Source organism: Barbus barbus, assembly GCF_936440315.1.
Source record: "Barbus barbus genome assembly, chromosome: 45".
NCBI classification, from domain to species: domain Eukaryota; kingdom Metazoa; phylum Chordata; class Actinopteri; order Cypriniformes; family Cyprinidae; genus Barbus; species Barbus barbus.
Genome location: NC_136723.1, coordinates 20,482,105 through 20,496,781, shown reverse-complemented (window position 1 = coordinate 20,496,781; position 14,677 = coordinate 20,482,105). Strand labels below are relative to the sequence as shown.

Below are 14,677 nucleotides of genomic sequence, written 5' to 3'. Positions count from 1 at the left end.
ACTAGTGCAGTGAAACATGTTTTATCAACCCCTCACTCACTGTAAAAATACTATCACATAATACAAAAAAAGCTGTTGGCACATTATGCATCTACTAGTATTTAACAAAATGCTCATTTTGGAAAGAAATGCATGCCATAATTGATATAAAAGAACACAAAAAGTTGTTTGGTTGGAGTTGGTTTGATTAAGACTTTAATTGAAATGTATAAAACTGAGTTTTTAAATTCCAGCACATGCTGTGCACTAATAAAAAGAGCTTCTGAATCAAACTTTACACACAACATGGATATTATTTCACATACTTTGGGAAAAAAATCATTGTATTTCAATTTAGCGATACTGAACATGTTCATTAAATGCTGTTTTAGTCATTTTCGTCAATGCTGCTGATGTAACTACATGCTTCAACGGTCCTCTGCTTAATAAACACTGTGTTTAAAATGTGTTCGCTAGCATAATCGCACAATCCTGCCAGCTCTTTAGCTGTGACGGCTCCAAGCACTCGCGTCCAACTTCAGAGTGAACAGAGGCCCCTTTAATGGGAAGCTGTTTCAAATACTACCAAAAAAGGTCAGACAAACATGTTGATGAAGTGCCTTTGTTTCTAAGATGTGCTCATTCAGGGAAAAAAACTGAGATTGAATAAGACTCTGCTTTTTGGTTGATTCAGCTGTTCAACAGTGAAGCCATGATTTCAGAACGCATCAAAATTATTTGGTCAAGTAGACATAAGTGTCCACTGCACTGTAATAACTTCAAACAAGCCTCTGATAAGTGTTTAAGAAAGTGTTTTTGTAATATAAACTCATGTCTGTAAGAATGTAGCTTGTCTTGTGTGAAAATAAAAAACTTGTAAGTAACAGAACTGGCACAGCTGCCATGCTGAAATAAAGGATTTTCCCTGTGGTGAATTCAAGGAATAGTTCACCGAAAATGAAAAATTGCAGACAATTTACTCAACCTCAGGCCATCCAAGATGTAGGTGAGTTTGGAGCAGATTTTAGAAATTTAGTGTTACTTCATTTGCTCACCAATGGATCCTCTGCAGTGAATGGGTGCCGTCAGAATGAGAGTTCAAACAGCTGATAAAAACATCTCAATCTACAAGTAATCCACACCACTCCAGTCCATCAATTAACATCTTGTAAAGTGAAAAGCTGCGTGTTTGTAAGAAACATTACTTTAAACTGTCCATAATCCATACTAACGCTTCCTCCAGTGAAAATATCCATCCCCTGCTGTCTTCTCACATAAAAATTCACTGACATACCGGTATTTGTTTAGACCTGTTTTGACTTGTAAACGTGCTTGATCTGTGCATATTTCTCTCCTAATTCAGATAAACCGACTTTTCACTGGAGAAAACAATATTATGGAGAAAGGACAAATATTCTAGCCATATTTTTAGTTAAAAATGTCTTAATGGATTACTTGTGGATTATTGTGATGTTTTTAATCAGCTGTTTGGACTCTCATTCTGACGGCACCCATTCACTGCAGAGGATCCATTGGTGAGCAAGTGAAGTAATGCTGAATTTCTCCAAATCTGTTCCGATGAAGATATAAACTTAAATACACCTTTAATAGCCTGAAGGAGAGTACATTTTTGGAAAAATTTTATTTTTCGGTGAACTATTCCTATAAGAGCAGAAAAAAAATGAAAAGAAAATATCCATAAAACATGCAGTGCATGCTTTCACAGTTTGACTGGTATTAGTAAATCTAGCAGAAACAATGGACAGATCCTCAACACATAAAACTGGACACTTTGGTGTCCACATGCAACAGATAGATCAATACTACGGTCGAAAATAGGATGGTGTTGCAACAGCTGACAAACCTAAAACATTAACAGAAGCTCTTTCCCAAAATCAAAACTAGGGATAAAGGGAACTGGGAGACTGTAAGGTAGACGCCTCCCCTCGGTGGTCCAGTTCGTTCTGTAAGTCCTCCAACTCTTCTAACTCTTGAAACTGCCTGTCGGTTTTGTGGCTGACCAGTGAGCGGTAGAAATGCACAGCGAAGACAATAAAAACCAAGCCGAAAGGCACCATGATGGAGGTAGAAGTAATTGCAGCGGCCACCCCGGCGGATATAGTACCGTTTTTCTGGTCCTTCGGTTTAATGGGTAAAAACTTGACCCAGCAGAGCAGGACCACCTCGGCCAAGAAGAGCAATGTTCCAATGACTGTGGAAAAAGCCCAGGCCAGCTCGATGTGGCGATGCATTCTCTCGTGAGGAGACTCCTTCACCGAGTTGAGGTTGTGCACGTTGCTGACGGCTTCGATGTTGGGCAGGATGCAGGTGCTCACCATGAGTGCAAACAGGTGGACAGCCACCAACACAGTGGTGCAAGCGCTGAACGCGATGAGCAGTCCTGGGGGGTAGTCGTGATTGGCGTCCAGCTGTACTTCCACCATGGCCACCTGTGGAATGAAAGGAAAACACAGGTAAAATACAGCCCTTGAACCCAACAAATATTGTACTGTAATATCAGTCATTATAATGAGAAAACTAGTATTCATTTTGAGTAAAGCTTCTGAACTGATTCTCTGCTCCATAAATTGAATTTTCAACACCATTTGGCAGAAAACCTAACTGTGCTGACAAAATAATTTTATGTATCACAAAAAACACTCACTGGCCACTTTATTAGGTACACCTTGCTAGTACTGGGTTGGACCCCCTTTTGCCTTCAGAACTGCCTTAATTCTTCGTGGCATAGATTCAACAAGGTGTTGGAAACATTCCTCAGAGATTTTGGTCGATATTGACATGATAGCATCACGCAGTTATTGCAGATTTGTCGGCTGTACAATACTCAGGTAGGCTGTGGCGTTTAAACGATGCTCTATTGGTACTAAGGGGCCTAAAGTGTGGCAAGAAAATATCTCCCATGCCATTACACCACCACCACCAGCCTGAACCGTTGAGACAAGGCAGGATGGATCCATGCTTTCATGTTCTTTACACTAAATTCTGACCCAACCATCTGAATGTCGCAGCAGAAATCGAGACTCATCAGACCAGGCAACGTTTTTCCAATCTTCTATTGTCCAATTTTGGTGAGCCTGTGCGAATTGTAGCCTCCGTTTCCTGTTCTTAGCTGACAGGAGCAGCACCCGGTGTGGTCTTCTGCTGCTGTAGCCCATCTGCTTCAGGGTTCGACGTGTTGTGCGTTCAGAGATGGTATTCTGCATACCTTGGTTGTAACGAGTGGTTATATGAGTTACTGTTGCCTTTCTATCATCTCTAACTATTCTCCTCTGACCTCTGACATCAACAAGGCATTTTCGTCCACACAACTGCCGCTCACTGGATATTTTCTCTTTTTCGGACCATTCTCTGTAAACCCTAGAGATGGTTGTGCGTGAAAATCCCCGTAGATCAGCAGTTTTTGAAATAATTTAAATTTATTATATATTATATATTTATTATAATTAAAAATAAAGATAAATTATATATAAAATCATTGACATTTATTTATTATTGGTAATAAATATGTAAATAAATAAATTTTAAATAATTGTGTATATTTAAATAGCATATATATATACACACACACACACACAGTATCTCACAGAAGTGAGTACACTCTTCACATTTTTGTAAATATTTTATATCTTTTCATGTGACACTGAACACTGAAGAAATGACACTTTGCTACAATATAAAGTAGTAAGTGTACAGCTTGTATATCAGTGTAAATTTGCTGTCCCCTCAAAATAACTCAACACACAGCCATTAATGTCTAAACCGCTGGCCACAAAAGTGAATACACCCCTAAGTGAAAATGTCCAAATTGGGCCCAAAGTGTCAATATTTTGTGTGGCCATCATTATTTTCCAGCACTGCCTTAACCCTCTTGGGCATGGAGTTCACCAGCTTCACAGGTTGCCACTGGAGTCCTCTTCAACTCCTCCATGACGACATCACAGAGCTGGTGGATGTTACAGACCTTGCGCTCCTCCACCTTCCATTTGAGGATGCCCCACAGATGCTCAATAGGGTTTAGGTCTGGAGACATGCTTGGCCAGTCCATCATTTACACTGTTATACAAGCTGTACACTCACTAATTTACATTGTAGCGAAGTGTCATTTCTTCAGTATTGCCACATGAAAATATATAATAAAATATTTACAAAAATGTGAGGGGTGTACTCACTTCTGTGAGATATATATATATATATATATATATATATATATATATATAAATATATATTAGTGCTGTCAAACGATTAATCACATCCAAAATAAAAGTTTTTGTTTAAATAATGTGTACTGTGTATATTTATTATGTATATACAAATACACACATACAATATATATTTTGAAAATATTTACATGCATATATTTATATTCATATAATTTATATTATATATAAATATATTTAATATATAAAAAACATTTTTCTTAAATATATACATGCATGTATATGTATTTATATATACATAATAAATATACACAGTACACACATATATTATGTAAACAAAAACTTTTATTTTTAAAAACTTTTTTTTTTTCAAGGGGCAGTTGTGGCCTAATGGATAGAGAGTTGGACTTGTAACCTGAAGGTCGTGGGTTCGAGTCTCAGGTCCAGCTGGGATTGTAGATGGGGGGAGTGAATAACCAACACACTCTCCACCCTCAATACCACGACTGAGGTGAGACCCTTGAGCAAGGCACCGAACCCCCAACTGCTCCCCCGGGCGCTGCAGCATTGGCTGCCCACTGCTCCGGGTGTATGTTCACTACTGTGTGTACACTTGGATGGGTTAAATGCAGAGAACAAATCAGGGTTTGCCCAAACGTTATTTAAACTTAGTTTCTGAGACTCGCTGGTACTGCCACGTGAGCGTGAGATCCCAGGGCCCGCACACACCTCTCTCTCTCTCTTTCTGTGCGTCTGCTCTGTTCAGCGAGCGGCGGAGAGGAGCAGCGCTTTCAGTTAAACACAGATATTATGTTGCTTCTCTCACAGCACAGCTATTGTCTTTATCTTATGTGTATTTGATTTTATCAGACGACAGCTCGAATATCAGGATTTTTGTGCAGATTAACATCTTGGAAAGGAGAGCTGATTGTGTAGCCTAGTCTTAATGGGTCGCGTTTCAGTCTCTATTTCATATTCATTCCGTTGTCTGACAACAGAAACAGTAAAATATACCAATGAAAACAGTTTTATTGAGAATTTTGCTGCATCAAAATATGTGGGCACAGAGAGGCAAACAAATCTAATAATAAATAATAAATGTACATTTTGCATGTTCAGAAGAAGAGCTGCCCTGTCTGCAAAAATGTAAACAGGTTTGTGTAAGTAAATTGCTCAGTGAGAAGAAAGACAAGCAATGGGAACCTGGTATTTCTATGTTCTTTTTTCATGTCAACATGTTCTTTGAAAAACATCTATGACCTTTGAAACATGTCTACTCTTCATGCTCTATGTCAACTATGGTTTCAATAATAATAAACACATATTAAAAATATTTGTCCATGCCCATGTTGATTAGAGTATTAAAAACATGAAAAGTATTAATCTAAGGTACATTTAGAAGAAATAAAAATGTGCAATTAAGTTAAGTTAATCACGAGTTAACTCATGACAATCATGCGATTAATTGCGATTAACAATTTTAATCGATTGACAGCCCTAATATATATATATATATATATATATATATATATATATATGTGTGTGTGTTGTGTGCATGTGTGTTTAAAAATGTATCACATCTATCTGGAAAGTTTTATAAGTAATTCTAAAAAACATTTTTTAATTGATTTGAATGTTTTTAAAGCTTTTATACTCAAATAATTATTTTTTAAACAATTAAGAATAATAAACAAATCGTGCATTTATGTTTTCAGAACATTCTAATCTGAATTTAAAGTGGTAAGTTTGCAAATTAAATAGTCGAATTGGCACTGAATTAAAGTGCACTGCAGAAGACTTAAGAAGTTGTTGAGATTTTTTTGCTGCATCCAGGTAATATCCAGCGTTATGCTTCTCGTAATGCTCTTTATATATAAAAAAGTAAAAAGTGCAGTCATGCATATATGTACAGTATTTAGCTGAGCATTAGCACGAGCTAAACAACTGTGGCTGTCAGTTTGTGATTGCAGATGCATCATAGACTCGAGTCATGCGCCTTTGAAGCCAAAATATTCGATTAAACTTACATAACATCATTAAACGCGCTTTCTCTTTAATAACTCAGTGATTATATTGTTAAACTGAACATCCACAGCACTAAATAATCAGACGCAAAAAACAACTCACCATTGCGAAACCGGATAAAAGAGCAGACGTGCGACTGGACGCTTTGAGTTTGGCTCTGCTCAGATAAAGCTTTCTCCAGGACAGAGCCTGCAGCGAATGCTCGTTCCGACTCATGTTCATCCGAGCGGAGATTGTGAGAAACTATCCGAGAGATTCAGCGGAGCATTGCGCTGGTTAAGGCTGCGCCTGAACGAGACTCGGTCAGCTGGCTTGCTCAAGTGAAACTGGATGCATCGCGAAGGCATTACCCACAAGCCTTCGCGACTACACATGAAACTGAACTATAGATATATTTGCCACAATATTAAGAACAAACAAAGCTGTTTTGCCACTTTTCTGGGAAATCATTTCTCTTATTAGTGCGTGCACATAACAGAATCGACGTAGGTGAATATTCTGTATTGAATACTTTCTGAAAAAATATAATAATGATAATAATAAATATTTTGTATGTTTCATAAAAATAAATTACAATTTTAGTAAACATTATGCATTATTAAAAAAAACTTTCGATTTTTATTTTTCTGCAGCATGTATTTTTTGTTTCTCCTTGCTATATTAGCAAATACTCACATTTTGATAAATGTGAATATTTAATTATTTAATATTTTTCTTATTTTAGTTGTCATTATGCATTATTAAAAACGTTTGTCACATTGCTTTTTGTGTATATATATTGCAATATAAGCAAATATGCACATTTTGATGTCAACTAATCATTAGATTTTTATATAATTAATTAATTAGTAAATACTACTAATAATTATATGCTAATAATAATTATTATTTATTACTTTAAATAGTCATTGGTGACAGAGTTAACATAATTTGGGGACAACTTTAAGTTTTTTTTAACTAAAATAAAAATAAATTATATATGACAATCTGTTATAAACATTTTCATAGAATGTCCCAAATAAGTGTGATTTAAAGAGAGCCTTTTATGCATAAGTATTTCTATTGTAACGTGTGGATGCAATATTAAAAGATGTTTAGCTACTGTCTTGATGAAGCACATATGCACGAGCATAGCAGCTGCAGCGCGCGCGTGCCAAACAGAAGAAAGAGCAATTCTGACTCCCTCAAAAAACTATTTCTGTGTGTTTAAAAAAAACCACCAACCATTCTGATAACTACTCAGAAAAAAAACGGATATTGTTTTGACCCGCGTGACGTTCCTGCAATGTTTTGATTCTGTTGACTGTGACGTCACGGTGCACTACACAAAAATGGTTCCTACTTAGTTTTCTATACAAGCAATCAAAGTCTGCACAACTTTACGTTTTAAATATGGCTCAAATAAATCTCTGAGGGAATTAACACGGTCGAAAGGCTCGGACATGGAGGCGTGCGCGGAATCCGGACGCAAACTGGTGTGTAGTTGAAGCTGTCCTCTCAAAGACTCGTTTTAAATCGAGAATTTCAGTCTCACATCGATATGCATTGTGTTTAGTGGCCTGAATCGGGACGAATCACTGCGACACGACAATTAGAGCGACGTACGCCACATTAATACACTCGTAATGGTAAACAGGAAAGGATACATGTTTTATAATATTACAAAGAGAGCAAGATGCTGCGTATACAGACGCTCGTGCGAAACCGCACACATTGTTGCCCCGCGACCCTCGTGTCTAATATTCATCGGGAAGTTTGACTCGTATTACGGCATGTATTCATTATATAACAGCTGCAAGATGGTCGACGATTAAGGCCTGGATGTTAATCATGGAATCAGACATTCGTGCAAATGATATAACATCCCAGCCCAGCGTTATATCTCATACTCGAGCACAGAATGAGGCAGGTTTTCTTCATCCTCATCTTCATCATGTGTTGTTTTCTTCCAGCGCTCGATCTGCCGAAGGATGTACGATGAGAACGAGGACTTGTCAGATGTGGAGGAAATCACAAACATCAGGGGCTTCAGCGTGGAGGACAAACTTGCCAGCAATTCATACAACAGCGAATTTGTTCTGTATATGGAGGGGAAAGGTACTTTTTTGTGTGTATATTGCTGATATTAATATTCATTATTATTCTCCTGCAAACATAAGTACTTATAGTTATATTGCTCATAATTTGACATTAAATGGTTGATATTTAAGGCATAGTTCACCCAAAAATGAAGATTCTGTCACCATTTATGTGAACTATCCATTTAATAATGAAGCATGTGCGCACTTTTGAACAAGATAATTTGTTTAAATTCTATTTTTTTAGTTTTGTCTTGTGGAATATTTGTAAATGACTGTCAAACAGCAAACTAATCTTGCTGACAAGTATAAATTGTGGCTACAGTACATATAATTTATTTACAAAATTAAAATTGTATTTGTTAATGGATTAGTTTTAGTGGATAGTGAAGGAAAAACAGCCCACAAGGGTCCAGAATTCATGTCATTATAAGGTGTCTAAAGTATTGGATGTGTAGCCTGTATCTGAAACACCCCTTTATTTACAATTAATACTTGTGTTATTCATATGCATTTGGTTTTAAACCCAGTCTAACTTTTATACCATCCTAGATTTTACTTTTGAATATGTTCAAAGAGAGGCACTGCGAACTCCACTCGTATTTAAAGCCAAAGATGGACTGGGAATTAGGTAAGAGCAAGTAAAACGGTTTTATTTCACACATTTCTATACATTTTACATTGTGAATCGCTCATCTGAACTGTTTAATGTACTACAGGATGCCGGATCCAGAATTTACTGTTAGTGAAATCAAGGGTTTGATTGGTAAGTACACTATTATTATAATTTTTTTTTTATTGAATGGTGAATTTACTCAGTAAAATGTTTTAATAACATTGTATGTTTTGTTAATCTTTAGTTTTCATTGTCTGGGACTTTTATTGTGTTTTCTCTGTTTTATATTGCCAATATCTAATCAGGCCTTGCATAATGCAGGAACAGGACAATGTTCTGCTGCTGTATTATGAAACTAAACACATGCGCCATGTCTGTTCTGTATGCTGGTATTATGAAGAGTACATATGCATTTGGTTAATTAGCTGATGAATTTAATGTTGTCATGCACACATACACAGCCCATCTTACTCCTTATTAGGGTTGAGTAAGAACATAAACTGTCTGAGCCTCGTATTTAGCCTGAACCTGTACGTTGATTTATGTTGCTGGTAAATAACTTTGTAATTATCTGTGTATTAAGAGGGTGATTAATCTTAAATCAGAAACATTAAGGAATATTTATTTGCTGTACTCTGTTGTATAACTTCACAGCAAGACCTGCTAGAAAAATACAAAAAAGGCATTAATAACAACCTTTACGTCCTCTAGTGATGATGCCATGCAACTGCAACAAAAAAAACCCTAAACTTTCTTTTCATAATGATTTTAAATCGGGTACCTTTTGAAAGCCTGTTCTGCAACATAAAGAAGGTTTTTTTATTTTAAATAAGAAAAAGTCAGAATTGTGAGATGTAAACTCAGAATTAAAAAAAAAGTCAGTGTTTATATCTCACAACTCTTGACTTTTTTTCTCAGAATTGCAAGAAACAAAGTTGCAATTTTTTTTTTCATTGCAGAAACAAGCTTCCTAGGTTCTTAATCCATTACAGTATAAAGAATCTTACTTTAGAAACGGATTTAAAAGCACAATTTCTAAGATAGAACTTATGATGGAGAGGAGTAGCATTTCGATTGTTTCTGCATGGATGTTCAGGCAGCAGGCGGGCTGTTGATGTGATGGACGTTAGCACACAGAAGGGCTCAGAGATGAGCATGGCACAGTTTGTCCGCTACTATGAGACGCCCGAGGATGAACGTGACAAGCTGTTCAACGTCATCAGCCTGGAGTTCAGTCACACCAAACTGGAGAATTTGATCAAGAGACCCACTGTGGTAAGATTTTTTTTTTTGGTAACTTTTCAACATATTACTTGTGACTGTAATCTTTTCTTCAAAGTATTTTGCATGTCAGTAAGTGTGGATGAGAGCGGGGATACTAGTAATAAATGAATTTGTAATATCAAGTCAAATAAATTAGCAATGATATTTGCACATGCAATTCTTACTACTACCTTCATGCATTTTTTGGGAGGTATTTTATTTACAATAAATCAAGTCAAACGTTATTTACCAGTTACCTCTCCTTTAAAAGTTATATATGAGTTAATGTTTGTTGAAAATGTGAAATAAAGCTAAAATAAAATACAAATATTAGCTGAAGTCAAAATTAGTCAATATTTCTTATTTTCATTTAGTTTAAGCTGAATCGCTAAAATTACTACCTGGAAATAAATAAATAAATAAAAATAAATTAACCCTAAATGTTAATATTTAAAATAAACCAGAACTAATAAAAATTACAAAAGCACAGAATTACTATATATTTAGAAACTAAACATATAAAAATAAAAGCTACTAACAACTATAATAGTAAATCAATAATACTAAAATAACACTGGTTCTGCTGATATTGTTACATGCAAAGGGCAACTGTTAATATTAAAGTGCGGAAGTTGGAATTTCAATTATTGTTGCAAATAAATCTAGTTGTTAAGCATTCAAAAGTCTTTGTATTGTATTGTAAATGTATTTCTGATTGTCTTTAGGTAGATCTGGTGGATTGGGTGGACAATATGTGGCCGCGGCATCTTAAACAGAAACAAACTGAAGCCACAAATGTCATGTCTGAGATGAAATATCCCAAAGTTCAGAGGTAATATTTCATTTGGAAAACAATTAGGAGTGGACCTTTTTCAAAGACTGTGATGACCCTTTTTCACATTTATTACCATTTTAAACAATCTAAAAAATGTAAGGTATATTTATGTCACTATACTTTGTATTTTAATATCTTACCATTCATTTACAGTTAAATACTAGTTAATGCTGCTGTGAGCGTGTTTCTAAAACAGAGGCTGAGGGAGTGATGGCAAATTTGTCATCTTTCTTTCTTTTGACTGACGTAATCAATCTCTCAATATTTTCCCTCTTTTGTAAAGTAATGGAGATGCCATTGGGTTTTTTTGTTAGTATTAGAGCAAAAGGAAATGCTAAAATTACATTTATTATAGCTTCTGTTCACTACTATAGAAGTTTATCCAACTATAACAACTACTGCTTCTGAGAACCCCAGAAATGTGAAAAGGGGTCATTACATTTTCCCTGTTTTTTCCCGAGTGTATCCTGAGAAATCACAGACCCTCTGACAAGTTAGGCTCTGTAAAAAGCAATAAAGAGCTGGAGAGAAGAAAACTTAGATGTGACTCTCTTTCAGTGGCATTTGGAGAGGGGAATTTTTGGATTATGTGCATGTTTCAGTGCCCACATAGTTGTATTACACATTTAAGGTTTTGTTGTTCTTCTGTCTGCTCCGATTTCCCTTCAGGAAGTATTTTGGCTTTCAGACGCAGCACAAAGCTTGAGTCAATCTGAAAACTGTTCTCTGACATCCCGCATTAGTCAAAGATGAGGTCTGCTCATTTCCCACAGTCCCTTGCTTTGCTCCTCGGCGCATGCTGCGCATTTCTTTGGCCTGCAGCTGGCTGTGACTCTATCAGGTTGCTAGGCAGCACACACTTCTAATGCGGAGAAGAGGCGGATCCTCACAGGCTGCTGCAGTATCCCAATGAATCCTCCTCAGCCAATCAGAGTATTGCATAGGAGTATTTCCTGCACAGGAAAGCCCACTCTCGCTCTCTTTCTGTCTTTATCTCACTTTCCCTTTGACTCCCTCCTCCTGACTCCTCTGTCTTCATTGAGCTCTTTTATAAAGGAAGAACTCTGCGCTAAAAGTCAGTTCAGTTCTGTTCTTTTGAGTCACATGGGCAGATGTCAGAACGGCAAAGTGCCTCAAATGGGGATGAACATCTATTGGGTATGTGTGTTTTATTTCATTGCAAACTATGGTGTGATAATGTAAATAATCCTTTAGAGGTCCAGCTAGGGTTTGGTATAGTTTGCTCAACTTTCTTTGCTACTTTTATGAAAAGGTGACCAATAATTTGTGGTCATTCCACTTATGGTTACGCAGTCTGGTGTAATAAATGTTTGTGAGGGTTGCATGTGTAGTCTGAAATTTTAAAAGCTCACTCAGCGTGTTTGTGCACATCAAGGTTATAGTTTTGTTTTGGCTGCTTTGGTGCATCATCCCCCTCACTGACTGCTCTGTGGGATGGATGACACAGGCTGCAACGGTCACCGTTTTAGTTTCTAAATACACAGTTTGAGATATGTGTTCGTATAACAGAATTATTGATTGCATTTCTTTCTGATTTGGTGTCATTATGCATGCATATGTTTATAGAATATGAAATGCAGCTCAAGTAGCCTGAAAATGCAATTCTGCACAAAAATAAGAGATGTGAACAACCATAAATAAAGAGTCAGTATAGTATATTTTTTAAATATAATGTATTATATAATATTTGTTAACTGTTTCACATGGGGTACCTTTTTATTAATATGATACAATATTTTCAAATAAAATATAAAACACATTTCAGATTCATGTTAATTTTGTTTTTATTATATTTGATTAATATTAATACAAATTTCACATGGGGTCATTTTTATATTAAATGTATACATTTTTTTTAAATAATAAAATTTCATAATCTTAAATTAGTTTTTAATACATTTTAATTATATTTTTAAAATAAACCCTTTTTTATTAATAGTAAAATTCTATTGATACGTTTCACATGGGGGTAATTTGTATATTAAAGTTTTATATATATATTATTATTTTTTTAATAAAAATAAAATTTCATAATCTTAAATTTGTTTTTAATACATTTTAATAATATTTTTAAAATGTTTTTTATTAAAATTCTATTACTATGTTTCATATGGGGTCATTTTTATATACCCCCCCCCCCCCCCCCCAAAAAAAAAAATATTTTGATGTTAAATTTGTTTTTATAAAAATTAAGAATAAATTAAATTGATCTCTGTGAAAACAGTCTTGCAATCCATAAAAAGACTGCATTATTAGTCCTTTGTGCGGGTACTATGTAGTCAATGATTATTTATTCATAGACTTTCATCTAAGAGCTCCAATTATAGGAAGTAACCTCTGAGGGTTCAGGTTGCAAGGCATTATCCTAGTGTTACCTTCTGCAGCCTGCAGTCAATGAGTGCTTTTGCCATGTTTGTATTATAGAAAACATCTGGATCCAAAGTGCTCAATGAGCTTGTTTGTTGATGCTGTAACATATGATGTCATCTCCAGTGACATCATCTGACATTTACACTGCCAGAACGTCAGCTGGCACAGTTTGATGGGCAAAGATACCACATACAAAATCTTCTGGTAATAATCAACCTGTCAGTTAGATGTCTAACCGTCGTGGAATCCATACATTGGTGACCCTAAATTTAGAAGTCTCATTTCTCAGGCCCTCAACCATCTGGGTTTGCACCTAAATTGACGCCTAAACATTTTTTAGTTCACGATGCCCTGCGGTTGAGTGACGCCTTTTGCTCATTAGAGCTAACTGATTTCTTCGCTTTCTTCCTCTCCTGGCTCAGTGGGGCAGATTTTAACCAGACACTGAGGCAGTGTGGGGTTTGATTAATTTCGCTCCTTGCTAAACGCTGCGGATGACAAATGCATAAGCTGCAAATAGCTTCTATCCCTGTTCTGCTGCTGAAACGGCTTTATCTGAAACAAACCCATATCGTTCTGTATGTTCCGTGAGAGAAATTAGCCTTGATTTATTGCTCAAAATAATACTGAAACAATTTTTTTGAAGTCATAATATTGTGCTGTGCTTTGATAATGCTGTTGATTGAGAAGGGGAAATTCCACTGTATGTGGTTTTTAAGGAAATATTCATTTTGAGTTGGGAGTTGAACATTCCTATGCTGTGGTTACTCCCAGTTGCAAACAGTCTTTTTTTGTGAGGACTTAGAAACCGCATTAGGGATTTATCGTTCTTCTCTATTTATGCAGACGTTGCGAATCACCCTTGTACTTTCCCCGTTTCTCTCTTTCTGTAGATACTGTCTGATGAGTGTAAAAGGCTGTTTCACTGACTTCCACATAGACTTTGGCGGCACATCAGTATGGTACCATGTGTTCAAAGGAAGAAAGGTAAGTGTTGGATAGTTAGTAGTGCTTTTACTATTATTATTGTCCATACATGGGGGAAGCGGTTTGTTTATGCTATTACCTTCAAAGCAATGATTTTCTGCAGGATTGACTTTGCTTGTGATCTGTTAAGATCAGGTATCTAGTGGCCCTGTAAATGAGTCTCTTCCCTGTTTGCATTGTTGCATCGCCGCTGGGGCTGCCGCGTCAGCAGAAATGGTGTGTGTATGTTTGCTGGAGGGTATCAAATAATATCCGCTCTGAAAGGTCAAACAAGAGTGCTGGTGTGTGCAAGAAAGACTAGAGTGACACATGTATGACTAAAGGA

General features: G+C 36.1%; 2 protein-coding genes across 2 annotated transcripts in view; one reads left to right on the top strand and one right to left on the bottom strand.

Moving 5' to 3' along the window:
• Positions 1-6: 6 nt before the first annotated feature.
• LOC306863743 (calcium release-activated calcium channel protein 1) lies at positions 7-6,514 on the bottom strand. Its single transcript, XM_079407274.1, has 2 exons — positions 6,285-6,514; positions 7-2,429 (listed from the first exon to the last, which is right to left on the bottom strand). Exons 1-2 carry the CDS (start codon positions 6,402-6,404, stop codon positions 1,881-1,883), a joined length of 669 nt encoding a protein of 222 aa, XP_079263400.1. The 5' UTR covers positions 6,405-6,514; the 3' UTR covers positions 7-1,880.
• Positions 6,515-7,285: 771 nt separating this feature from the next.
• The window catches only part of LOC306864340 (lysine-specific demethylase 2B-like), a 30,109-nt gene continuing 22,717 nt past the window's right edge, over positions 7,286-14,677 (top strand). The window contains exons 1-7 of the mRNA XM_079408304.1: positions 7,286-7,657; positions 8,135-8,279; positions 8,813-8,891; positions 8,980-9,026; positions 9,973-10,151; positions 10,865-10,971; positions 14,259-14,352. Coding sequence (XP_079264430.1) covers positions 7,625-7,657; positions 8,135-8,279; positions 8,813-8,891; positions 8,980-9,026; positions 9,973-10,151; positions 10,865-10,971; positions 14,259-14,352 — 684 coding nt within the window. The 5' untranslated portion in view covers positions 7,286-7,624. The remainder of the gene's footprint in view (positions 7,658-8,134; positions 8,280-8,812; positions 8,892-8,979; positions 9,027-9,972; positions 10,152-10,864; positions 10,972-14,258; positions 14,353-14,677) is intronic.

Excerpts from the sequence above, each read along its gene's own strand:
- LOC306863743 (XM_079407274.1), bottom strand. The coding sequence starts at position 6,404 with ATGAACATGAGTCGGAACGAGCATTCGCTGCAGGCTCTGTCCTGGAGA. Across the intron at positions 2,430-6,284 it reads TTTTATCCGGTTTCGCAATG|GTGGCCATGGTGGAAGTACA; the intron begins GTGAGTTGTTTT and ends TTCATTCCACAG.